This window comes from Sciurus vulgaris, assembly GCF_902686455.1.
Source record: "Sciurus vulgaris genome assembly, chromosome: 6".
Taxonomy (NCBI): Eukaryota; Metazoa; Chordata; class Mammalia; order Rodentia; family Sciuridae; genus Sciurus; species Sciurus vulgaris.
In genome coordinates, this window is record NC_136466.1 from 74,559,819 (window position 1) to 74,587,114 (window position 27,296).

The 27,296-nt window shown below is 37.9% G+C and overlaps 1 protein-coding gene across 3 annotated transcripts in view; it reads left to right on the forward strand.

Annotated features, from left to right (window-relative positions):
* The window catches only part of EPB41L4A (erythrocyte membrane protein band 4.1 like 4A), a 236,437-nt gene that overhangs the window by 199,397 nt on the left and 9,744 nt on the right, over nt 1-27,296 (forward strand). For 2 of the 3 annotated variants that reach the window (XM_079143527.1, XM_079143525.1), the window contains 5 exons: nt 2,157-2,240; nt 3,050-3,163; nt 8,567-8,614; nt 9,685-9,762; nt 20,143-20,262. In XM_079143527.1, the coding sequence (XP_078999653.1) occupies nt 2,157-2,240; nt 3,050-3,163; nt 8,567-8,614; nt 9,685-9,762; nt 20,143-20,262 (444 nt within the window). The remainder of the gene's footprint in view (nt 1-2,156; nt 2,241-3,049; nt 3,164-8,566; nt 8,615-9,684; nt 9,763-20,142; nt 20,263-27,296) is intronic. The other variant, XM_079143526.1, reaches the window with a different exon arrangement.

A 27,296-nucleotide genomic window follows, 5' to 3' on the forward strand; every position in this document is an offset into this window, starting at 1 on the left:
TGATTTTTTTGAAGTGGTGTGATATAATGGACTAACTCAGGGACTTGCGAAATAAAGTAGATGATGTTTATGTTTAATGTACTGTGTTCATTACAGTGGTGCACTGAACTGTGGCCCCAGAAAGAGAGCTTATAGCATTTAGAAGCATCAGAGCATCAGACGTCAGCAATTGCATATGTATGAAGAGTTGTCATGGTCCTCTGCATCAATTTTCCCAGTGGCATTCCCCAGTGGAAAAACCTTCTCAGTATATTACATGGATTGTTTTCCTGAAAGATCTGCCTTGTTCTCCTTTCAGACACTGTTTCAGAGTCTTTTTTTTTTCCAATTATGTTCATGGAGTAGCATTAGAGACATACAATAAGCAGCTTTCATAGGCTCGCTTTCTCTTCAGAGGTTGCCCCCATACATCATGGAGAAGTTCAAACCCTCACAGATATGTGACCTGCAGAGATTTCTTAGATCATCGGCTCCATCTTTTGTTAGTAAATAATGGTGTCTTCCCTTAGCCAGTGTGTGGCTACTTTGAGGAATATAGTTTATAATTCTCCATAAGATCATTTTAAGATATGAGGATTCTCAGAGTTGTGCCCTTTCTCCCAGGGTTTTGTTCACCTACATGTACTTTTCTTGTATTCTGAGATATTACAGATTTTCTTTTTGGAATGACACATTCTTTACTTTTGAATGAATACACTTCCAGCTACTGTTTCTGCTGGTTGACTTCACACTTGTGGACAGGGAGTCAGCTTCTTCTGCACATACAGGGTATGCTTATGGTGTGCCCAGTATCAGAACAGTGATCTTCCTGGAATTCAGATCCTGGGTCTTTTAGAGCATGCAAAAAGAGTTCAGTCCCCTTTCTACTGCACTCCTGCTGATGGATAGTAGTGACACCTGAGGGGCCGCCGAGTTCCCACTCAGGCTTCAGGTGAGAAATAGCTTAGGGAGAAAACGGAATTAACCTGGGATTTCTTTTTCTTTCTTTTTTTAAAATGTCAATCTACTCTCTCATTTCCTCTTTCATCTCCCTACCTTTTTCACTCTCCGCTTCTCGCTTTTTCTTTGATTTATTAAACACACGCACAGTTTCTCCTGCTGTATTAGATCTCCACCACATTTATTACTTTTTCTCATTTCAAAAGGTAAGCTTTTACTTTGGGAATTGAATCTTCAGATTTTTTTTTTTTAACCCTTAGAAAAACAATATATCATTCCTATATACAATGTACCTGGTCTCTGCTAAGACTATGAGGTATGTGCCTTAACGGCTATAAAACTTTGTAGGGGTCTGTTAATTCCTGTACGGATATAATATGCCAGGGTACAAGTTCATTTCTTTTTCCTTCTGAAAAATTGTCAGTATTAAGAACTCTGCTATATTCCTATTCTAGGATCCCTCAAAATGCCAGGGTTAAAAGTCATTAGGAGTTAAAAAGCTTTACCTTTTTCTGGAGGTAAGACTCCTGATGAAGTGAGAAGTGACACCCCTCCACCCCAGCTGGTGACCAAGCTCTCTGATGAGTCCCCTTCCTATGTGTTTCTAAAACAATTTGTTGGGATTGAATAACAACTCAGTTATATTTACATTCTTAGGGCAGAAAGATGATACTAAGTCAGGAAATAGCATTTGAAAGTCATTCTGACCTGGACGGATGAAGCCAAGATTTAGCGGAAGCTAAGGAAAGGTCAGTTTGGGCTGCCTGATCCTGCCTGACCTTCACAGATTCAGACCTAAGTCCAGAGCTGGGGAGTCTGCACCCGTGTTGCCCAGGGGGTGCCAGCTGCATAAGCCTGGAGTCCCAGGTTTCCTTCCTCCTCTGCTTGCTTTTCTTCTTGGTTTTGTTGTTGTCCTTTCTTCCTGTCCTGAGGTGGACACTTGAAGGTTTATGAACAGATGATGGACCTGTGTTTGGTTGACCTAAAGCAGTAAAACTAGATGAGGGGAGGAAACCCAGTGGATCTTGCTGGAGAAATATATTTTTTAGGCGGGTACCTCATGTTCTTTTTGGAATGAGTCACAGGTATGAACAAGTAAACACACATACACACACTCCTTAACATTCGTTAAGTAATTTGATTAAAGAAATCAGTATGTGAATTTACTTCCTTTATTTTGTAGTTAATTTATTTTCCAATCTTTTTTAAAATTAAAGCTTTAAGAAAGTAAAGAATGAAAACAGCCCTGATACCCAAAGAAACAAATCTCAAGCACCGTGGGAAGAAAATGGCCCCCAGAGGTAAAGGGACTAATTGTTTTTATAAAGTACAGTAACAATGGGGTTAGCAATCTCAGCTCACTGACTAAAGGAATCCCACTGCTGTGTGATTGGTTATTCCTGAGAGATTTCTTTTCTTTTCTTTCTTTCTTTTTTTTTTTTTTTTTTTTTTTTGTATCAGGGATTGAACCCAGGGGCACTTAACCACCAAGCCACATCCCAGTCCTTTTAAATATTTTATTTAGAGACAGGGTCTCGCTGAGTTGCTAAGTGCCTCTCTAAGTTGCTGAGACTGGCTTTGAACCCACCATCCTCCTGCCTCAGCCTCCCTGGCAGATTTCTAAGTTAACATGACTGGTGGGAATTTCTGAAGTGGAAATCAATAGTTTGGTTTTTGTTTCAGTTTGCTTTTTGCAGGGGTGGGAGGGGTAAGGGATGGGTACTGGAGATTGACCCCACCAGGGCTCTACCATTGAGCTACATCTCCAGGCCTTCTTAAAATTTAAATTCTGTAACAGAGTTTTGCTGAGTTGCCAAGTCTGGCCTTGAACTTGGGATCTTCCCACCTCATCCTCCCGAGTCACTGGGATTACAGATGTGTGCCATCACACATGGCAACAGTGTGTTCCTTCATGTGAAAACTTTTTCCTGAAGAGACAGAAGGGAGAACTAATGTATATTAAGAAATCATCTGAAAGGTCATTAGGATGGTTTAGAGTGAGATAACATTCTGCAAACTCTAAATGACACATTAATGATAATTTTCCCTTCTGCTTAGTTCTTGCAAAAACTTCCAAGTAGATATGCTGACCATTCCTCTTTCCCTCCAGTGGGCTCTACAACTCTCCCAGTGACCGCACGAAATCACCAAAGTTCCCCTACGGGCGGCGCCGAAACCCCTCCTGTGGAAGTGACAATGACTCTCTGCAGCCAATGAGGAGAAGGTAAGCTGAGCACAGCTTTCTGTTCGAAGTTTTCAGCAAAAGCTTTGGGTCCAAGGAGTGATTTTATAACAGGTGGTTCTCATAATGCTATTACTGTTCATCTTCTCAAGGTAACAGGAGTTTAAAAAAAGAATGCAAACTAGGGATGGTGAAACATTTATCTGAAACAGCCAGAATTTTAGAAAATAACTCTAAAATATTTATGGAAACTTTCTTTCTGTATTTTAATTGACTATTTTAAAAATATGTTTTATATGTACTATGCTAACAATATGTGTAACATGTATTTTACATAGTATAAATAATATATATTAAATATTTCTACCTGGGAGAACAAAGCCACAGTTGAAGTGTGTTTAGCCAAGCCCAATTGCTGTGCTCTCCTGACTGATATCATTACATAAGCACCAGTGAAACCCTTTCACAGCACAGAGAAAATGAATCCTGTTGTCTTTTACATAGTAGGTCAGAAGGTCAGAATCTTTGTGTGATTTTTATTTGTGCATGTATGCCTAATTTTTATACATTTGTAAGTTTTGAACTCTGCAAAGCAGGTGGAATAATGTGACAGGTGCAAGAAAGGAAGCCCTAGAAGTGACTTACCAATGGAACTTCTTTTACTTCTGAGAGGGATTACTTTGGCCACTCCACATAAAGTCACATAAGTGACTTTTATAATTATTTTAAGAGTTCAGGTCATAATGTCAGATAACCATCAAGACTCTTTTTATGCGCATTGTGGGTTTGGAAACCAAGTCCTCCTCTCTCCTATGCTTTTGTTCATGCTTGTTGGTCATCCGGTTTAATACCTTCTATTGTTGATTTCCCATTCTTGCTCCCATCTTTTTCAGTTGATTCTAACTTCTTTCAAACCCTTTGATGAGTAAAAAGAGTCTACATTGGGGCTGGGGATATAGCTCAGTTGGTAGAGTGCTTGCCTTGCACATACTAAGGCTCTGGGTTCAATCCCCAGCACGGTTAAAAAAAAAAAAAAAAAAAAGTATATCCCCTTCACCTAGTAGGACTGAGAAGAGGGACCTAGAGCAGACCAACAGTGATAAGCTAAAATGATGGGTAATGTTTGGTGTTTGTTTAGTGTCTGTTATGTTCCAGGTACTGAGCAAAGTATTTGCTGTAATATCTCACTTGATCCTGATAATAGCCCTCTGGGAACTTGCATTTTAATACAGTCATGAAGAATTTCTAGTAGACAGATTTTTATGCAGGGAATTGGTACAAAGGTATAAATAGGATTTGAGGCACCAAAGGTGGAGAATGGTATAGCCCAGAGATCTAGCTACTGTTACTGCCCCTGGACTGGTGGAATACAAGGAGAGAAACCGGTGTTGTCCAAAATACAGAAGCTGCTTCTGCCTTTGAACTGACCCTCCTGAGCCTGTGCTGCTGCTGATATTGCTGAAGGTACCACCCTCTAGCCAAAGCTCTGGAACCCCCTTCTCAGGAATGGAGGAGTGGATGCCAGTTTCTGCCAGAAGCAAAATCACCTCCCTTTTTCTCCTGCTTTTAAGTGTTGCCTGAGTGCCTCTCTAACTAGAACCCAGGTGGCAAGGGAGTCTGGGAAAATATAATTTCTAAGTTTCCAGTCTTGACAGAAAAGGGAAGGTGGGTCAGTGTGGTAATGATTACCAATGAAAATACCTGGCCAGCTTCTCCTCTTCTTTTTGTAGTTGAGAAAACAGGCTGAGGGAGATGGCAGCGGCTTGTCCTTTGTGGCACATCTGCCACAAATCCAGGTCTGTAGGTCAGAAAAAGTTGGGTGTAATGAATCATCATTTAAAGAAGGTTCTATCTTGCCCTTACTGAACTTTCTCCTTTGGACACCAAGGGTTGGTTCACCTTGTACAACCACTACAATCAAAGCAACATCACTGCAAAATATTTTAAGTACATTTGTGTGTACATTTGTGTGAGGGTGTAAGTGGTGGAGAGGACTACATGTATTGAGGACTTAGCACTATATTGTTATTGTACAATGGGGAGATTTTTTAATAGCTTTCCTTCTGTAATTATCAGCATAATTTATCAGCACTCCCTAAATAAAATTATTACATGTTAAACAAATAGTCATTTTGATTTTACTGCATTTGAAAATAAATTTACCAAGATTTACTGAGATATATCAAAATTCAAATTGTTTGAAATTATTTGGACCATATACAATTCCAAATCCAAACTTAACGACTTCTATACTGAAATACATTTTCTTCTGGCTTCCTGTGAAACACAGAGAAGTCATTGTAGAAAGTGGATACAGGATCCTTTCAGTGGCATAGTCCTGGGAAAGGACCATTTTAACTACTGAGAAGAGAATCTCTTTGCCTGAACATCCGTAGAGACTTCTGTTCTATTCTGCACATCACTTAAAGGTCTCTGTTGGGTATATTCATTTTGAGAAGACCAGACATTGCTGAATGTTGGCATAGAAAAGCTAAAGTGCATTATTTTCTGTTTCTTTCACTATAAATGTCCCTGTCCTTGTCAGTCTTGTTTTATCTTCATACAGATTTACCTTGCTCCTGGACACAGATCTGTCCATTGCTGGATTAACTCTGACATTTAAAACTGAGATATGTCATCAGCATGGAAGAATCTCAAGAATTTAAACTTAATAATAGGAAGTTCTATTTTGCTTTGGATACCAAGATAAATATGTTTTGCAATAGATATGAAAATTTCTTATTTGTCACTTGTTTATCATGAATTGTATATAAGCTATCAAATCCTGGCAAAGTCTACTATACAGTGGCCCTTAACTTTTTTGGGGCCACCGAACCCTCTGAGAATCTGATAAAGCATTGTGTTTAGTCCTAGGAGGGTGAAAAGGTACATATAAACATTTTCATATGGTTTTCAGGGTTATGGAAGCCCTGAGACTTGCTTGTTTCAACATTCCCATTCTAGGAAGAGCTTACCAGCACTTGTCCTGGGAGAACAATATACTTGTATAGCTCAGCTTCCATCTTTACGTTAAAATCTTTATTGAGTGCCTTTAGTATGCCAGGTAGTATGCTAAACAACACTAGACAAAATTATTGTCCTTTGAGAGTTTACTAGATGTTATAGGAGAAGTTTATGAATCATACAAAAACATGTGTAATGGTGACTTTAATATGTTATGTGAAGGTACGTTATCTTATGCTTAGAGGAATTAAAAAAAGAAAACCTTGTTGGAACTTAGCATGCATACAGAAAAGTACATGTCATCAGTGTAACTGCTTGGTAGATTTTAACAAACCAAACACCTGTACAACTAGTACTGTTAGGGGAAGTTTTCTGGGTTGAGGGGTTGGGCAAAGTTTTCCTGAAATTGGGTATGTGAACCAGGAACTGAGATAAAAGCAAAAGGAAAGGAAAGATCATGCCAGCCAGAGGTGGTAGAAGGGAACAGAGAACATTCACGAGAAGAAAAGAAGACAGTATTGCTCAGGCTCTGAGAGTGAATAAAAATGTGCTATAAATGAGTCCAGAGAGAAAGATGGGGCCAGAGACTTCATAGCCCATCTGGGCCTTGTTCAGGAATTTGATCCTTAGACCAATAGTTGTTACAAGGGAGTATGATAACATGATTGCATTTGTGCTTGTAAAGTTACTATCCTGTGGTGGAATATTAAAAGAGACTAGTGTTGGAAATGGAGAGACCAAGCAGCCAACTTTATTTCTGACCGTTCTTTCTTCATTCCCAGAATGCTAGCAGCCAGGCTTTTATCTCCCAAGCATGAGATTAGAAAATCCCACTGTAAGAAATAGACAAGTACAAGAGAAAATACCTAGAGATCCAAACTCTGAAAGGATCCCCGATGAAGTGGTTCAGGCTGCTTCATGTTACAGCGAAGCTATCAGTTAACATGCTCAGCACCATCTAGATGGCTCTGGGCTCTTGATTGCCTAATGCTGGGATAGGAGGAGAGAGCTGTTATGAACTGCATACGAGGGTAGCTTCTGTCTTGAAAAACAAGAGACTGAAACAAACAAATGAGATGTAGTGAAGGGGAACTCACAGGAAACAGACAATATAAGAAATAAAGAAAAAAATTTAAAAACTATTAGCTTTAGAAAAATGAAAAATATTGCATCAATGAGTTGCCCCAAGAAGATGGACGGACTGATCTTAATTGTCAGGATAGATTCATAAATAACTGGAATATTTTGATAAGTTTTGAGTTTGGTAGCAGGAAGAAGAAAGAGTCTCATCTGATGGCTACTTTTTCCTTTAGAAGGAGAAAGAAAAGCCATATGCTGAAGCAGAGGTATCATTTGCCAGAGAGTGGTAGGGACGGAGTTAATACTGCTTTGCAGAAACATATTACTTAATTCTGAAAATGGTGGTAAGATTATTGGACCATGTGGTGGACCCACTGGACATTTATGAATTGGATTTCTGTTATAGTAAGATGTGTAGCTCCCTCCTGCACTTCTCAGCCCACTATTTGGAGAGAACCTGGATAGTTGGATCTACCCACGTGTGATGTTTTGCCAAAAAGATGCAGTGAAAAGCACGTTATTGAAGTGGTGGATTAGGAAATCTAAGCTGAATAAGGAGGACAATGAAGAAAGGTGAAGGGCTACTAGAAAGTGGTAAGGTCAATAGGCAGCCTTACTGGGATCAGAGAAAGGGCAGAATGAAAATCGTTGAATAAGCAATAACGATCACAGCTTACATTTATAGAGTGCTTATAACCGCCCAGGTCCTGCTCTGCATTTTAAATGTATTCGTTCATTTGCTCCTGATAACAACCTTTTATGGGAAGCTTATGAAAAGTGAAATTCTCAGTAGATAAGTAACTTGTTGAGATCACACGACTCATCAGTGGAGGAGATGGGATTCACATTCAGGTTGTTTGACTTTGGAGCCTGCACTTGAACCAGGATTACCACCCCCCCCCCGCCCCAGAGCTGTTTGAAAATTAGTGGGAAGTTATAAACAGGCAGGAGAGTAGGTTGTGGTCAGAGAGCAGAGTGTTTGGAGGTAGCTACAGGTGATATGGCCCAATGTGAGTTGCTGAGTTGTGGTGGGAGAGGTTCTTAGAGAAGAGGTAGAAGGACTTTGAGGCCAGATGTTGAACAAGGTGATCTGAATGAGCGCTGATACCAGTTAGGCCATGGTGGAGACTGGTTAGAGGATTGCAGACTTGCACCACCATTTGCTGAATGGAACTTAAGAGATAAGCTACACGTTGCTATTTGTAGACTATTTGCAGCCCCCTCTAGAGTTCCGGCTTTCCAAGGCCAGTGGGTGATATGTTGTGTTTCGGGACCTAACTGTGGTGAATGAACAGACACACAACAGACTTGAGTTACTGCAGTGAAGCCTGCTTTGGTATGCTTTCATTAGCCAATTGATAATGTTCTGTTTTCTTTAATGTCTTCTTTTGTTTTCCATAGGAAAGCCCATAACAGTGGTGAAGACTCAGATCTAAAGCAAAGGAGGAGGTAAAAAACTGAAAATGGGCAAAAATGGAAGAGTCACGGAGAGGGGAAAGGACTAGCAGATGAACAGTGCTCAGAGTTGAGGCGAAAATGAGATTAAAAAAAAAAAAAACTTAAAAATCCAACTGGTTTCAACTAGTTCTCCGTCTTTCATTCTGTTCTATCCTTAGACATTTCTCTTTTTATTCCTGCTCCTTTGTGTCTCAGAGGAGCTGTCTTGGTTAAGTATTGCTGTTTTACAAAACATTCTCAAACTTGGTGGTTTAAAGCAACAATAGCCCTATCTATATGTGTGTGCTATACACACACACACATATATGTATACATATACGTATTTACATATATATAGTATAATATATTTATGTATAGTCTAATTCTGTTGATTGAAAGGCAGTTCTTTCGCTGGTCTTGCTCAGGGTCTCATGAGGCTGTGGTTGATGGTGGCAGAGGCTGTGTTGTCTAGCAGCCCTTTCTGTCTCACATTGGATCTTGGCAGAATGGTTGGGGATCTGAGACCTATCTATGTGGTCTCTCCACATGGCTGGACTGGACTTTTTTAGATGGTGTCTGGGAGGAAGCAGAAACAACTAGTCCTTTTAAGGGCTAGTCCTGAAACTGGCAGAGTATCTCTCACACCTCATTCTATTGATAATATCAGTCACAGGACCTGTGTAAATTCAAGGGCAGAGGACATATACCCTCCCTCTTTGTATAAGGGGTAGGAAGTGGTGAGACTTTTCCTCCATACTTAGTTACCACAGGGGCTTATAGCTTTGTGATGGCCATTTTGTTAGAAGTGATTGGTTTTTGTGGTCCTTTCTGGGAACATGATGACATTTGCCTTAATCTGCTTTCATCTTCCCCCTGTCTTGCTGTTTCCCTAAGCTCTAGACTTGTTCAGATGTCTAAGGGAAGTCAGAAGCACTGACTAGGAGAGGGATAAGATAGTTCTTTATGTTTGGATTAGTAACTTTACTGTAAAATTCACTCAGAAGAACCAAATGAACCTTTCTGACACTTTTCATTGTCTTAATCCTGGGTTTTCTCCTTTGCTCTTCTCATTTTGTCTTTAGGTCACGCTCACGCTGTAATACAAGCAGTGGTAGTGAATCAGAAAATTCTAATAGAGAACACCGGAAAAAGAGAAACAGGTAATGTCTAAACAACCTAACTAACTGGAACTCCAAAATCAGAAGCTGCTACTGGTACTAGAATATGTGTGTCCCACTTATTTATGAACCTGGTGTTCTTATCTGTATTACCAGAAATACGATTCAGTAGTTTAGGAACCTCAGCTCTTTCAACTGAGTATTTGATCCTTAAAATAAGATGATTAAACTGTTTGACAGTGAGGTCCCTTTTGGTTTCTATTTTTTAAAAAGATGATTCCATATTTAGGTACAATGTGTAGTGAATTTGCCTAAGGCTGGTAGTAAAGTTTACCATTTGTAGAGATTTCTCCTTGTAGTGTATTTAACGTAGCATTACTGTATTTTACCCAACCTCAGGATTCCATAGTTTCAGCTTTATGTAGATCTATTTGCTAGTACATGTTTATATTCATTAATTCTGTCTCTGTCTCTCTGTCTGTCTCTCACTCTCACTCTGTGTTGGTATTGGGGATGGAACTAAGGGCCTTGTGCATGCTAGGCAAATGCTCTATCACTGAGCTACATCCCCAGTCCTTGTGTTTACATTCATGTCAGGCATACACAGGTGGATAAATGCTGTCAGTTCACATTTCTAAGACTCGTTTTTAAGAGGTCATTAATATACTACTTGACATGTAATGAGTATTAGTATTGGCTTAATGTATTCATCTCTTCTTCCTAGTTCCAAAATATATATTTGCAAACAAGTATTCATGGTGTTAATAAAAAGAGCACCAGGTTGGGAGGCAGAAGTTGGTTACCAATCATACCAGTTTCAAGCCCAGTGTTGTTGTCAGTATTGAGCAGGGAGATTGCTACTGACCAGAGATGCAGCTGTACATTCCACAATGTAAAGGACAGCTTCCCACAACAAAGAAGTATCTAGTACTAAAATAAATCAGTAGTGCCACTGTAGAGAAACCTGTTTTTACCTAGTTTGAAACTCTGGCCTGGTTCCTTTGCTTTTCTAGGTTGTTTTTTTTTTTTTTTTTTCTCTTGGTCTAGATAATTTCCAAGGTTCTTCTTTAGTACTTAGAGCTCTTGTGCCTGGCACAAACTGAATCTGCCCTAACTACAAAGGCTGTATCATAATAGCCCAGACAGCATTGTGAGAGTGGACCACTTTCTTAGGAGAACTTTCTGTGTGGAGCCTTCTTAGGGACTGGAGTTTTGCCAGATAGATGTGAGATCGCAGTGTGTTGCAACACCTTTCTCAAGGAAATGATTTGTTTCTTTATCTGTAGAAACCCAATGCTGGAGGTGGCTTTACATCAGGTACATTCTTCCTGCTCTAAAAATCAGTATTTCTGTACACACAACAGAAAACAAAATGAACTGTTCCCCTCCACTACTTTTTCCTACTTAAAACTTGTACTTATTGATCAAGACAGAATTTTAACATATCTTTGTTTTGCTTAGGATATTCCAAATTGTGCTCATAGTTCTCCATTGTCAGCTGCTCAAAAGAGTCTATTTAAAAACAGTGTCTTTAGGGCTAAATGTGCTCATGGTGACATTTACTGTTAAAAATTAAACACTATTGAAAGGTTGCCACCAAGTCCTTAAATTGCTTACTGATCTGGCTCCACTGGCATTAGTGTCCCTCCTAGGTGTTTCTTCTTTGGGGAGTTTTCTTTCTCTCTCTTGTGGACAGTTTTTTAGATTGGTTTTCTTGGGGCTAGGTAGGAAATACGTTTTAGAATGGAAGTAGTTCTGAATGTTTAAATGTCAAAGTGCTTTGTAAAACTGGTCATGAGAAATAGCTTTTAAAAGTATACCTCACACATTTTAAGTGAAGGATCCAGAAGGCTTTCACAGGCATTTATTCTACCTGGAGAAATATTGCCCTAGGGTTGTGTAAGTTTCTGTGTCCATAGAAGTTCTAGAGTCTAGCTCTCAGGAACATGAAAAAAATGGGTAGAGAAAGTATGTCTTTCAGTTCTGATCTCCACCCTTGTAAATTCTGATGCAGCAGGTATCAGTGTGCCGGGAGGGAAGGTGCAAAGTCATTACACTGTCTCCAGGTGCCATTTACCCACTATGCTGTTCTACGGCCAGTTCCTCCCTCCCATTATGAGCCTTTTATATTTTGCCAGAATGCACTCATTCTTCATCATGATGCATGGGTCTGAACATGTAAACTCTAGCCTTGCTACTGTCCCAGATATGTCTTTTTGTTTGTGATGAAGGGTTGTTTCCTGATGTCTGACTTCCTACTTGTGCAGAAGACTTCTTTGGGCGAGAGGATGAATCTCTTCGACCCATCTGCCTTTCCTTTTCCTGGCTGCTGGTGGTACCTAGCACATCCTCAGTACCATCATTTGTGCATTAAGGAAGGACTTGGGGGACCCTAGAATGGGGTACAGCAAGTCTCTAGATTCAGCTGTGCTTACATCATCCTCCTCACCCTCAGCCTGCTCCTGAAGCCAGCTTTCCTGTCCTCGCTTGGGAAGTTGTAGCCTTGGGGAGAAGGACAGCTACTGGACTAATCTAACTTTTCAAAAACTCTTTTGAAGCCTGTGATGTGTCCAGTAGAACTAGAAAGTCAGTTTTACTTTTGGCGGTTGTGTGTGAGCTTTGGGATGTTGTTCCTTTTGTTTCTACTTGCTGGATTTTTTTTTTTTTTTTTTTAAACATGAAGTCTTTCCTGTTCTGCTTGAGTATACTCTGTGGGAATGTTTTTCTCAACAAAGCAACCCATTAGGGCTTAACCTGCTTTACCATTTCCATGTGTAACAATTTAAACATCTTTCTTTTTGTGTGAAGAGAAACAAAATTAATAAAATAATGTTTACAAATTAACTTCATCCAAAGCAGGATTTTAACACAATTAAAAGAAAAAAGTAAAAATCCACACCAACAATGGAGCATTAATACTAGAAGCAAAGAGTGTTGTTTTGAGTTTTAATTTTAGAAAAATGTAATTGTAAATAAGCCCCACCGCCCCCACTACCACTTCAGAACTAATGAAGCCGGGTGTGTGACGATTCTCCTAGTTGTGCGTTCACCGTCAGGTTTCATTTCCTGGTGCTTCCTATAGCACTGGTGGGTCACTCTCTTCTCTTTGGGTTGTCGTTTATGTCTTCCCTTACCCTGTTCCATTTCAGTTACTCTTCTTTTACTATATTCATTATCCTCGTGGGCATCCTGCTATCATCTAGGTTTTGATGTTTGAGAAGATGACTTTTCACTTCCTCTTCATAAGCAGCTAGGTGTTGGAGCAGAGTTTCTTGCCACAACTTCTAACATGACAGTCGCTATTTCCACTAGTTTCTCTACTTATATCCTCCTCATCTCCCTCTCTGCTCTGTGCTTCCTATTTCACTCTTTGTATCTTGTTATTTTCCTTCTTCTTTTTTCCTATTCTTTCTTCCATTTTCAGCTTATGAGTCAGTGGTTTGTCAGGGTATAACCCAAGTGTTTGGCTCAGAGTCTTGATTCTGCCATATGCTGACAATTGTCTTTGAGTAACTATTTTAACCAATTCATATTTGAGTTTTTGTGTCCTTAAAGTATGTGTTTGGTGGGAGAAAGGGGGCATAACAATTTACCTGTTTTTTAAAAAAAATTTTTTTAGTTGTTGATGGATCTTTATTTTACTTATTTATATATAGTGCTGAGAATTGAACCCAATGCCTCACACATGCTAGGCAAGCACTCTACTACTGAGCCGCAGCCCCAATTTACCTGTTTTGATGAATGAGTTGCTGTAAAGATCAAATGAAATCCATGAGATAGGGTGCTGTATGGTATAGAACCACAGAGTGCTGTACCAATTCCAGAACCCCACTGCCTCTTTTCCACCTTCCTGTCCTCCTCCTCTTTCCCAAACTTTCCTTTTGTTTGGTCCTGTTTTCCATTCTCTCACCTTTCCTGACTTTATATATTTCGTTACTTTTAGATCAGGTCTCTTAACCTATGATTTATGGGTAAGTTTTAGGGGCTTCATAACCCCGCGGAATTGCATGTACAATTGTGTGTGCTTAAGATGCACAGCCTTCTGGAGATAGGATCTGTAGCTTTTATCTGATTCTTAAGAGATATATATGTGATACCTCCCCCCAAAAGTTATGAAGTTTTCACTGTGATCTAAATTGTGAAGAGTAGATTGGTATTGGGAAGCAAAATTGATATTTAAATTTACTAATATGATTAAGATATAAAATGTTTAAACTTTGTTTAGAGATTACTTACTTTGCTGTACTGACTTGTGAAATAATCAATTTGATTAAACTCATCAAATTGAGCACCTACCTACTACAGGTACTATGAAGTTAATGATCCACGTGAATAGTATAGTGTGGTAATTTTTGCTATTTAGAGCTTTGAATCCTGTCCCTGAGATGAGAAGGATCTCCATAGGTCTCAGCCCTTGGAGACCATGTCCTAGACTACGCAAAGCTTATGCAGAAGGAAGACCCAGGAAGTAGATTTATCAGAGGGAAACGTTTTCACCAGTCAGCTTTCCCTGAAAATACCTTGAGCTTCTTCACATTTGAAGATAGTAGTCTGGAAAATATCCTTTGTACTCATGATGGAAATCCGCAATCCTTTGGGCATCACCGGAGAGACTCTTTGCATTATGCAGTCATTCGTTAGCTTTGATGTATTGCTAGGCTCTTAGAGTTTTAAACGGGAGATTTGAAGAGATGAGTGACACAGAAAAGTAGTCTGATGTTTTTAGTGTAAGTGAAAAAGTGGAAGTAACTCTGGAGCTTGGTGAGGATTAAAAGAGTAAGAGAAATAAGAGAAGCTCAGGGCAAGAGCAGGACTAGAGGAAATTGGCAACAGAAGACCATCTGAACCTTTTCCTAATTTTATTCAGGGATGTTTGTGTCATAAACATGAGTTACATATATGAGGCTATGTGTGTGCACAAATTAGGGGCCCTGTGTTGAGAGCTTGACCCTGCTTTGAAGAGTTCTGAGGCTCTGAGGAGGTTACTTTACCTGTGAATTTTCATTCCTCACATGCAAATTGGAATAATGCCTACCCTGCCTACCTCACAGGAGGTTTGTGAAGATCTGGGAGGTAATGGATATACAATGCAAAGTAGAAAATGCCCTGCACAGGTAGTTGCTATTAAATTAGTGGGAACATTCAGCACTGCTCTTTGTTATCTGAAGTCCCTGCAGTATCTGTAAATTGATGCTCAGCTCCCTTGAATAAAAAAGAAGTCAGTGTTTTGAACCTGAATTCTTTCTGGCATGAATGTTGTTGAGTTTATTCCTGCTTTCAGATGTCTTTTAGAATCTATTAGTCTATTAGATGTCTATTAGTATCTGAATGGCGGATTATGAAATTTTATTTTAAAGCTGTTCCTTTAGGCCTTCTATATTATTTTTCTGACAAAACAAAACAAGAAACCTGTATTATCTGTGGCAGAAAGCCCATACTTTAACTAATGAGTAGGGCAAATCCAGAAGCTTATGATTATGTGAGAGTGGTTAAAAAAGAAAAAAAACTTTATTAGTATTTGTACCCTAGGAATAAATGGTTTTGGAAGTTAGCAAACTTAAGCAAGTGGACTTTCTGCCACGTAACCTGAAAACAAGAACCTGTTTCCTTGTAAGCATTCAATACTGTCCTTCCTCTGATTTATGTAAAGATAAAAATTGGTTATAGTGAACATTGTGGTTCTGGAGAGTATAGTTCATACAAAGCCAGTGGAAAATGATGCAGGTCACCATGCCACAGATGCAAGGGCTTGATTTCTGCTTTAACTGGACCAAGATTTAAACCTTATAACTTGGCTGATATAGGTCTTCCAGAACATAACAAGTTGACAGAAATGACTATAGAAATGCATGGCCACAGCAATGGAGGAATGCTGTTGGATTACTGAATGAGGGCAAAACAGGATAAAAAATACTGAAAATAGGAGAGTTTGAAAGGGAAATTGCACCATAGGTAGCCAGAGCACAAGGAATAAATGGAAGAGACTGAAGCACCTTTAAGAGCAAATAAGAATAATTTATTGGTGCTGGTGGAAGGTGGGAAAAGCAAATGGATTTATTTGCTTGCTGGTCTCAAGGGAGGATGTTGACAGATGCCTGGAACCAACTTAAATTTCCCTAGGGAAGAGAAACTACTTAAAAAAAAAAAAAAAAATGAAGATTGCTTTAGAGCAGGTGATCCAAAAATGAGTGCAGTTGATGAAAACACAAGTCCATGATCAGTTGGGACCTGCTTATTTAATGTTAACAATGGAGTGGCCACATGAAGCATTGTCTGGAGCATTGTGCTATAGTTGAAAAGTAGAAATTTGCTTCATTGTGTCTGATTGGCCTGGAAATAAAATACAAATAGAGAAATATTGAACCTTAAAATTAGAAAAGATCTTTGTAATAAATTTGTATATGAAGAGACTGAGACCCTACCAAAGGAGACAAGTGATTTGCCCAAGGTCTCAGAGCCAGATTGACAGGTGGAAACAAATAAAACCCAAGAGCAAAATGAGTGACTCACATTAGCTTGAAGGTTCCTTATACATTGAACTCCAAAATATTCTCAGGCTCAACATTAAACATGGCCATTATTTCAGTGAATTAGAAGTAAATTAAGAACTGGTATAAAGGAAGATCATATTAGGAACAAAACTGATAAAGGGAGAGGAAAAAATTAAACCCAGGGAGATTGTATGAGACTTTATTTGGTAATATGAAAAATTTTGCAGAAGAGCCAGAGCTATAATTGGAAAGATAGAGAAGAAGAGACTAGGAATAGTTATTATCTTCATTATTGTTATGAAGTGATTATATGACATTTCATCTTTAAAACCTTTGCACACTTTAATCAAGTGTCAAATGCAGTTAAGATCGACATTGCCTACATACTCTTGGAAAATACAACATAAAGGTTTGGTGAAAAATGGAGGAAATACAGTAGAACTCTCCTATTCAGAAACATTGATGGAAGTTGCTCTGTTTGGAAACAACCCTCAGCTTAGACATAAACTTTAAAAAGCCTTGTTATGATGTACTTCCTATTCTTGCTATTCACTCTCTATAATTGTAGATGGGGAAATAGACAAAATATATAAGTTTAGACTTATTTTGGATTAGAGGGTACAGGAAAGGAACATTTATTTTATTTTGTGACTCTTCTCATTGCAATATTTGAAATAGATCTGTAATATAAATGACAATGGACTCTTTACCCCCTTGATCATTTCATAACTATGACGTAAGAACACATTTTGATTTTTTAAAAGGGTCTATGTCAATATAAGGTTTGCAGTGTTTATATGCTTCATAATGTTTAAATCTCTGTATCAAAATTATAATACAGCAGGAAAGGAGCAAAAAATAGAAAATACTTGTACACCCACACCTAAGAATAAATGAGACTTAAAAGTAAGAATTATTATAGGAGACATGTCTTTTTCATTTAAAGATATCTTTATTACTCATGCATAAACAAAATAGATAGCTTCTGTCTTGTAAGTACTGTGTACTACAATAGTCTTGCTTTTAAGGGCTAAGATTTTTTTTCTTTCCAAGTAGCACCTGTGTTTTCTGTGGCAGTTCAGCAATGGAAGAAATGACACTTTCATTCTTGTAATGAGGCACCATTAACCAGAGGCTTTTTGTAAGGGTGTAATTTCAAACTTCATTACAGACTGAGGCCACTGTACCACCATTACTCAGGAAAATGTGCTTCTGTTGTGACTCTCCAATGGGCCTTACATTTTTAATGCATCTCGTTAGAATATTTATGAAACAGCATCACCAATAGAGGGCATCTATCTTTAAAGCATGTGGGTCACAAGGATATTAATGGACAGAGAGTCACTGCCCTCACTTGAGACTTTTCAGTTAGAAAAATAGAAGTTAAAGACACAAGCTATAATCTGAAATTCATTCTGATTTAGACCTTATTATATCAAGGGAAAGGGAGTATGTATGTGTGTGTCTCTGGAGTTTTAATTTTTTTATCATCAATGTCCAAATATGAAGGTCACCTGCTAAATTCACAATGAATGAGAGTGAGCTCACAGTAATTGTGCTTCTCTTAAAAGTCTGTACTCTGGGGAGAGTATGGGTCTAAGTCAGTCCTCAGTCTTGCTTAGTAAGTTTAACCTCTCAAGAATATTTAAAGATCCTGACTTCTTGATAAAAACATTTCAAATTATAAAATTTAATCCTGCCATTGCACCGTGCAGCAGTTTCATTCAGAATGGAAACTACCGTTTAAAAGACTCTAGGGATTGGAGTGAGAGACCTGGGTTTATGTCTAATCCTCCGCCAAGCATTCGAGGTGTGGGTTCCTGTGGGAGGGGATGTTCCAGATTACCAGCTTGACACCTTCCCTTCCCTCTTCCTGACCCTGATCCCTCAGCCCTGGGAGTGTCCATGGCTGCTCCTACCAGCTGGCCTGGCAGGAACTCTCATGTAATACATGGAAGGCTTGTAAGTGTAGGTGCTGGCCATGAGGACGTGTGTATGTGTACAGGTGCACAAGTACCTGTATGGCCTTCTCAAGTGGGAATGTTTGTTTCAAAGCGTGATTAATGATTATGACCACAGGCAGTGTACCTTCTTATGTTTTTCTTCAGATATTGCTGATGTTAAGGTCCATAGCAGTATGTGTTCAATTTTAATTTCCTCTGTACCTGCCATGAGAAGAAGGAACTGTGTTTTTAAATCTGTGAAAAATACCATGACTGTGTTCTGTTAATCTTCAAATAATAGCCTATTAGCAATGAAAACTTTGGTGAGGAAGTGTAGACACTTCAAAGTCTTAGATAATTTTTTACTTAATTCAGTTCCCCTTTAATCTAGAGCTTTAAATAGTTTCTTCTTCGTAAGGTGCTGTTCTTTTCAACTCAAATTTGCTGTATGTGATCTCCATTAAAATTCTATGTGGAACGAATATTTGCCACCATTTGCTGATTAACATTTAGAAGCAAAGGCAGTTATGCAGCCCATAGTCTATACTAAGTACCTGAACAGAGGAGCCAAAAGACATCTGTTCAGACAGAAAGAAGTCAATTGCCTCACTTCCTGCCTTTGTCTTGTGCAGTTGGGCTTACACAGTTTCAGTACCAGGTTGGAGTCCTGACAGTTCCCAGCTGCTCTCCACACTGGGGAGATGCTCATTCAGGGCAGCTTGTTGCTGAGCTTACATAAATTAAAAAGTTAAATGTTCACATAACAGGTGTTTGATTTTTGCCAGGAACATCACAGCTTCACAGCATCATTGCCATGCATTCCAGACAGCATTCACACGTTAATGTAAGCACTTGCTTCCATTAAATATTTGTTTCTCCTCCCTCCTCTACACCTCACCTCATTATTAGAAAAACTTGATACATCAGACATCCAAAGCTTCTACAGACTGAGAGCGGTCCATGGATAGGGTTAGGTTCAGACAGTGCCTTAAAATTCAGAATTGGTTGTCAATACTTGAACACTGGAAAAGTTCACTTTAGAAATCTAGTTTTGTGGATTGTCTTTTTTAAAAACACAGGATTTGCTAACACTGTTCTGTGGTCTCACCTGGCCCTGGCCTTTGCTCCACAGCACCTCTCCCCATTTTGCTTTCCCTCATTTACATTCTCTGCCTGGTCCCTGACCACATAAGGTATGCAGCTGTCATTGTCTCTTCCACAAGGGAGCAGCCACATCAGAGTGGTATATGTGTGTTCAGCTGCTAGTACCTTCTTTCAGCCACCACGTTTAACTTTACACTTCTAGTTTTCTAGCTTAAAAAGGGGAATTAATGTGTGCCACCTATTGTCCATGATAACCTAGATGATTACTGTGATTTTTCAAAATAAATTATTCCTTGTTATTTTAAGTAGCACATTTAAAAAATGATATTGTGCGTGTGGTTGCGCTCACCTGTAATCCCAGCAACTTGGGAGGCTGAGGCAGAAGGATCGAAAGTTTGAGGCCAGTCTCAGGAACTTAGCAAGGCCTCAGCAACTGAGCGAGATCCTGTCTCAAAATAAAAAAAAGAAAAATAAAAAAGCCAGGGATATGGCTCAGTGGTTAGGTATCCCTAGGTTCAATAGTGGTACCAAAAAAAAAAAAAAGAGATTGTTCTTTAACATTGGCACTACATACTACACTATTCTTTCTTTAGTCAGAATTTAAATATGTTTTGAGTGAGTTTTTTATTCGATGCATCTTTTCTTAGAAAACTTAAAGTCAAAGTAGTCTGGAAAAAATTAACATTTATATGTTTATGTTTGCATGTATATATTTGTACATATATATACACACTAATCTACTTTAGAATATGTTAATAATTTCTTAGCTTTCAGTGGTTATAAAAAAATTGCTGCTGTTTAAGTGAAAAACAAGTTTAGGATGAACTGAGAAACAAGGCACCATGTGTGGGTGTTAACTTTAGATGAATGATTTTTCTTTTCAGAATACGGCAGGAGAACGATATGGTTGATTCAGCGCCTCAGTGGGAAGCCGTGTTAAGGAGACAAAAGGAAAAAAACCAAGCAGACCCCAACAACAGGCGATCCAGACACAGATCTCGCTCGTATGTTGGCTCTTTTTTACACCTTGAGCTTGAAATAGCAGGCAGATGCCTGGGTGTTTTAATGTGGTATAGTTCAGCCATAATTACCCCATTGCTTATTTGTCAGATTTACTCTCTTACATTTGTGACTTTCATAAAATCTACTTGAAGCTGTAGAAGATGGAACATGGCCAAAACAAAATGTTATAGAAACAAGGCTATCAAAACCATATTTCTGTTTTGTTTGTGTTGTTTTTAAACAAATGCATACACCCAGCTGGATAAATAGGAATAGTCTCCTTTGTTCTGAAGCCTGGCCTTGGTGAAGTACCTGCTGCTTCTATCAATTTGAGTCTGCAGAATTCTCTGAAGTCTTGCTCCAGACTGAACCAGATGTGAATGTCTTCCCATCAAATTACCATTTGTGAGCAGTAGTCAGCAATTCATTACACTCCAGTGTTGGGGTTTGTGCACTCCTGTTGCTAGGCAATGCCATGTGTGAGCACAATTACCCCTTAGTGGTGAGATTGCCAGTCCCTCAAATTAATTTTCTTCAAGCTGATGAAGTTTGTGTGTGTGTGTGTGTGTGTGTGTGTGTATGTTAATCTACACATCCAGATTTATACCGTCCATTCCCACTATACTTCCCAAAGCATATCTTTTTCAAGTGAGCTGGGGCTAACTGTGAATCCCTTTTGGTCCTGGGTGGTTTGAACAGTGTCACCTACTTATGGGAGGAAGGATTCATGTCTGAGGTAGGGCAATGGAAGGATGTTGAGAAGTTGATACAGAAAAAAGTCTGGGTAGGTATGTAGGGAGCTCTGAGGGAGCCAGGTAAGAGAGTGCCTGAGGAAAGCTGTGAGTGCCAGGTTTGCAGGCCAGGAGAGGACACAAAGGGACTGTATGATGTGGGACTCTCAGGGATACTTCTAGTTCAGTCGTCTTAGATGCTGATGTTTTGATTAGAACCTGACCCAGAGTGTTTTTTTTCTTTTTTTTCCGAAGTTGGTAGTACATCATAATCAGAGATTCTGTTCTTTTGTAATGGAAAACCTTTTAGGTTTAGTAATCACTGAGCATTATACACCATTATATATTTATTTATTACTTCATGGTTTTGTTTGGAAACCTAATTAATTGTTCAATTTAAAGAAGAGGTCCCTTTGTCTTTTTTTTTTTTTTTTTAACCATTATTATTTATTTGTAGGGCTCTTCATGTATTCTGGATTTAAGTCCTTTTTCAGGACTTAAATTGTATTGTATTGGACTTAAATTGTATTATTAATACCTTTTCCTAGGCTGCCATTTGCCTTATCATGATCTGAACATTCTTTTTGATGAGCAGACATTTTAAATGTTGATGAAGACCAGTATATCATTTGGTTGTGTTGTTTATAATTAAAAAATTTTTTTGCCTACCCCAAGATTACAAAAATACTTTCATATCTTTTTCTATCAGCTTTATGAATTTTGTTTTTTTATTTAGGTCTGTGATCTATCCAGGTTAATTGTTGCATATGTATTAAGTAGAGATTGAGGCAAATATCCAGTTATTTCAGTACCATTTGTTGCAAACACTGTTGTCATTGAAATGCTTTAGAGTTTGTGTCAAAAATAAATTAGTCTATATGTATGTCAATTTTATTTTATTGATCTATTTGTTTGTTGTAAATGACCATCTTCTCTTGGTTATTATCACTTTATAGTAAATTTGAATAAGCAATGTAAATTCTTCAACTTTGTTCTTATTTTTTCAAGATTATTTTAGCTATGTTTTACCTTTGCTATGTATGTAAATTTTTGAGTTAGATTGTCATTTTTTTACTAATCCCCCCCAAAAGGCTGTAGGCTTTAAATTAGGATTATATTGAATATATTGATCAATTTTGATAAAATTAATCTTTCCCATCCACTTACCTGTCTTTAACTTCTTTCAGTAACATTTTACAATTTTAATATATTATATATAGCAGTATTTTGTTAAATTTAATTATAAATATTTAATATTTTTCATGGTATTGACTTCCATTCTTAAACGTTTTAATTATTTGCCTGTCTATTGAAAAACATGATTTAAAAAAATACATATAGTATCTTGCTACCTTATAGCTTTGTTAAATTCTCTTATTAGTTCTAGAAGCTTGCCCCTTTTGGGGCAATTTCTTGTAAATTTCTACAGTCAGAATCATATTGTTTATACAAGCAGTTTCCTTTATTTCTAATCCTTTTGCCTTATGTTTTGATTTCTTCCCTTATTGTGCTGGCCAGCTCCTCTAGTACAGGGTTGAATGACATGTTGAACAGGAGTGGTAAGAAGCTAGATCTCTTTGGCTTGCTCTTTCTAGGGGGAGGCATTGGACATGTCACATTAAGTGTGATGCTAGCTGTGCAACTGAGGGAGATCCCTTATGTTCCTAGGTGCTAAGAGTCATCGAAGAGTTTTTATTGTAAATGAGTTTTGAAAAAGTGTGTTAAAAGCTTCTTCTGCATCTATTGAGATGGTTGTTTTATGGATTTTTCTTCTTTATTTTTTTAGTGGAATAAGTGTATTGGTTCAGTTTTGAATAACATACCTGAGGCTTCAATCCCTTGTAGTCATGATATAGTATCCTTTTTGTATATTACTAGATTCTGTTTGCTATTATTTTGTTAAGATTTTTTTCTTTGTTTTTGAGAAATAATTGTTCATAGTTTTTTGTAAAATCTTTGTCAGGTTTTTGGTAACAGTTATAGTGGATATACAAAATGGTTTGGGTTATTTCTTTCTTAAATATTTGATACAGTTTACCAATGGAATTATGTCTGTCTAGGATTTTCTTTGTGGGAAGTTTTGAATTACAGACTTAAGCTCTTTAATGCATATGGGACCATTCATATTTTCTACTTGTTATGTGTAGGTCTCTATAATTTGTGTTCTTTTCTTATTTTTTTTTTGTAGATGGGCACAATACCTTTATTTCATTTATTTTTATGTGGTGCTGAGGACCAAACCCAGTGCCTCACATGTGCTAGGCGAGTGCTGTGCCACTGAGCCACAACCCAGCCCCATAATTTGTGTTCTTAAAGAGTTCACATACCCATACATTAGGCCCTCTTAAAGTCTGTATCTATTGACTGCTCTCTCTCTCTCTCTCCCTTTTTTTTCCCCCTTTTCCTAGAGTATGGTTATAATTCCCTGACTCTACATATCTGGTAATTTTTTATTATATGCTGGAAATTTTAGAGGACACATTGTAGGAGGTCTGGATTATGTAGCCCTTTAAACAGGGTCAAATTTTATTCTGGCAGACAGTTAAATTTCTGTCCAATCCTCTTGATCTTACCAGGCTTGTTTAATGCTTTATAAAGTGGGGCTTTTGTCATTAGCCTAAGATATGTTTGTTCTCTACTTTAGATTTGGTCTCTATTCCCACAGCCTGGCCTTTCTGGGGTCTTAGTTGATGGCACACAATCCTCAGGGTGGGTTCTCCACTGTGACAGCAGGACCTCACCCTGCCTGGTTCTTCTGTTTGCTCTCAGCCTTTAACCAGCTGTGCTATGTCAGGTCTCTTGGAGTCTCGCGAGCATATGTGGAGACTGTATTTGGTGACCATACCCTATCAATGTTTTAAGAAAAATCCCCATACGGACTTTTGGAGTCCCTAGAGCAACCTCCTTTTTCTTTCCTCCTGCACTTATGTTTCAGCCTGGTCAACAGATTCAGTCTATGATCTCTGCATCCTTAGCAGTGTGGGACTGTGTCCTGAGCTGCATCTCTCTAGCACACTGGGAAGATGCCCCAGGCAGAAATCTGGAGAAAGTGGGGCTTACCTTGTGCTCCCCTTCCTCAGAGATCATAGACTTGTGCTGCCTAGTGTCTGAAGACCTTTGCTCTGTTTTACTTTAGGTAAGTGAGGATGGTCATTTACTTCATTGTGGCAAGAAGAAGATAAGGAATACTCTTTTGAAACAGAAATATCTTTAAATTGAGAATTGTTTCTATCAGATCAGCTGGAATCAGAAAAAAAAATAATGGTACTTTAAATTTAAAATTTTATTTAAACATTATTGACATGTTATCTATATGATCAAATTATCAGATCAGATAGAGGATTGTCCCAGAACAGTACAGCATGTGAAACAAACCCATTAAGAGGTGTGGCTGGGGTTGTAGCTCAGTGATAGAGTGCTCATCTCGCATGTGTCAGGAACTGGGTTCAAGTCTCAGCACTGCATATAAATAAATAAATAAAATAAAAATCCATTGACAACTAAAAAATATTTTTAAAAAGAGGTGTGTATCTTTCTGGAATTTATAAGGTAACTATAAAAAGATTTAGCAAATATTTGAGATGGTTGATTAATTAACTAGATAACTGATATGGCCAAAGTACAGATAAGAAAGAAGTTGCTCTGACAGGGTGAAAGCACATTGACAGAGAGTAAAGAAGTAAAAAGGGCATTTAAAAGTTTGCAGTCATCCAGGTGAGAAATGATCATAGCTTGGAAAAGATGATGGCAATGGAAATGGAGAGCAGTGGATTTTGAAAGTAGAACTGGCATATTTGTAGTATGAGAGGAATTATGGATGTTGTTTAGTTTTTGAGCTGAGTGGGTGGTCATGCCATTTTTACTGTGATACCAAGGAATGGGCTGGGGATAAGACAGCAGAGAAACCAAACTTTCTGATTTGTTAAGTTTGAGTTGCTAAATAGGCAATCAAATATAAACTGAATAGAAGTGTTACAATTTCTGCAAGATGATGAATTTATTTTATATAGAACAAATTGGGCTGTCTTTTATTTGAGTTAAGAGCATTGAGCTGAAATATGATTGGGTCTTGTCTGGTAAATCATTAAGAAGTACAGAGCCACTTAATACATTTTCCAGCTACATTGCTACGACATTCATGTTTACTATCATTAGAAAACAAGTCAGCTTCAGTGAAACTGCTTTCAACCTGACTGAGCCTTTATTCATTGGGATATAAGGAAGAGGCATTGAAGCTCAAACAATAGTTTTGGTAGGTTCAATTTGTGTGCATGAGCGGGCACGGGCTCCCTCTGGTGGCGATAATGTCCTACTGTTTTGCTTGAAAAATAATACTGTGGAAGATGGGGCTGTCAAGGTGATGTTCCCAGTTGAAAACAAAACAGAAGTCTGGTACAATAGCTCAGGATTCCTGAGCAATCTTTAGCAGGTAGGTTGCTGGGCTCCATGGCTTCCAATACTTCTTTAATTTGGAGAGGAAATGAAGGAGAAGAGAAAGATATCTCCTGATTTGTTTATTCTGACCACTCAGGAATAAGATGAAGAATTATCAAGGTATTTGTGAAGTATTTTGAATTCTCTAAAGATAATTTTGTGAATTTACCTATTTTCAATTCTAATTTACTTTTACTGAGCTATGATCAGTATAAAAGTCACAAAAATAATACAAGTCAAATGTTACTATATGTATTATTTTAAAATAAAATATGGTATACAAATATAGTATGGTATAGATTATCATGTCATAATATATAGTATATACTATTACATAGTATTTTTTAGATAATTGAAGAATTTGGAGGTTATGCAACAAGATTATATGCAATGATGAAATTTAAATCCTTTATAAATTTATGAAATATCCTTATTTGGGGCTTTTGAGAGAAGGGAAAGTGATTTGCAGATGAGGTTTCAGTCAAACTAATTTCTATGATTAATTTGAAGTGGAATATTGTATAAGGTATAGATGAGGAATGCGTTTGGAAAATATTGGACTAATATTTGACTGCATGTTTATTTTTTATATGTCATATCTCTGGATAACTCAGGATTCTATCTCCTGAGGACCTTCTTTGGAGAATTAAAACATCTGCATAATTGAAAGTCTCTTAATTAAGAAAAATGGCTGTTAATATTTCACTTCTTTCTAAATCCACAAAATGATGAGCTGCAGATCAGGAATTCATCCTAAATAATTGATTAAATGAGTGCAGATGTAAGCATAAAAATAATACACTCTTCATTAGCTGTGGCTTATTTCATATTTTTTTCAGTCATAGGAGCACTAACAATCAGAGAAAATTAGCATTTTTTTTTTAAGTTTTGAATCTTTTTCTTGCCTTAAGTTGTTTGAAAATTCTGGACATTTTGGAGCTCAGTTTAGTTAAAATTATGACCATTATGGTGTTATAGAACTTAAAGATAGACTACATTCCTGAATCTTTTAGGACCAGTATTTATGGCTATAAAGACTGATGATCTCATTCCAGTTAAGATAACATTTCTGCTGAGTCTTCTGAGATAGGAATGAAAGGCATTTCCTATGGAATTATAATAACAATAGTTTTTTTTTAACACTTAGAAAATACCCTGATTTTTTCCTGATGATTAAGATAAGAAATTATCTTGACTTTAAAAAATCAGAAAAGGGTCTGGGGATGTGGCTCAGTGGCACAGTGCTTGCCTAGCATGTGTGAGGCACTGGGTTCAATTCTCAGCACCACATGTAAATAAATAAAATAAAGGCCCATTGCTGTCTTAAAATTTTTTTTGAATAAAAAATAGAAAATCAGAAAAGATAGAAAATAATAAATAAGAAAATTAAATTAGTTGTATATCATTGGCACACCGCTATAATCCCTGCACTTGGGAGACTTGAGGCAGCAGGATCACTTGAGCCTGGGAGTTTGACACCAGCCTGGACAACAGCATGAGACTCTGTATCCAAAGAAGAAAGACAAAGAAAAGAAAAATAATAAAAAACCCCTGCAATTCCAATACTCAGAAATATCCACTGTTACCAGTTTTTTACATATCTTATCACTGGGCCTAGTAGCACCCTACCAGGGATGCATGTCCTCTTTGCCTATTATTTTTCTCATTCTCCCTCTAATCTCCTTAACAGCATTCGGCTTTAATCTCATGCCATCAAATTTATACCACTTGCCACTCCTCATAGTTGTCAGCAACAATGCCCTGTCACTTGCCTTATTCTTGTAACATTTAGTTCCTGCCTCACTATCTTTCTCTGCAGTACTGTTTCAGAAGTCACCTAATGGATCTTCATAAATAACTGACAGCAGTTC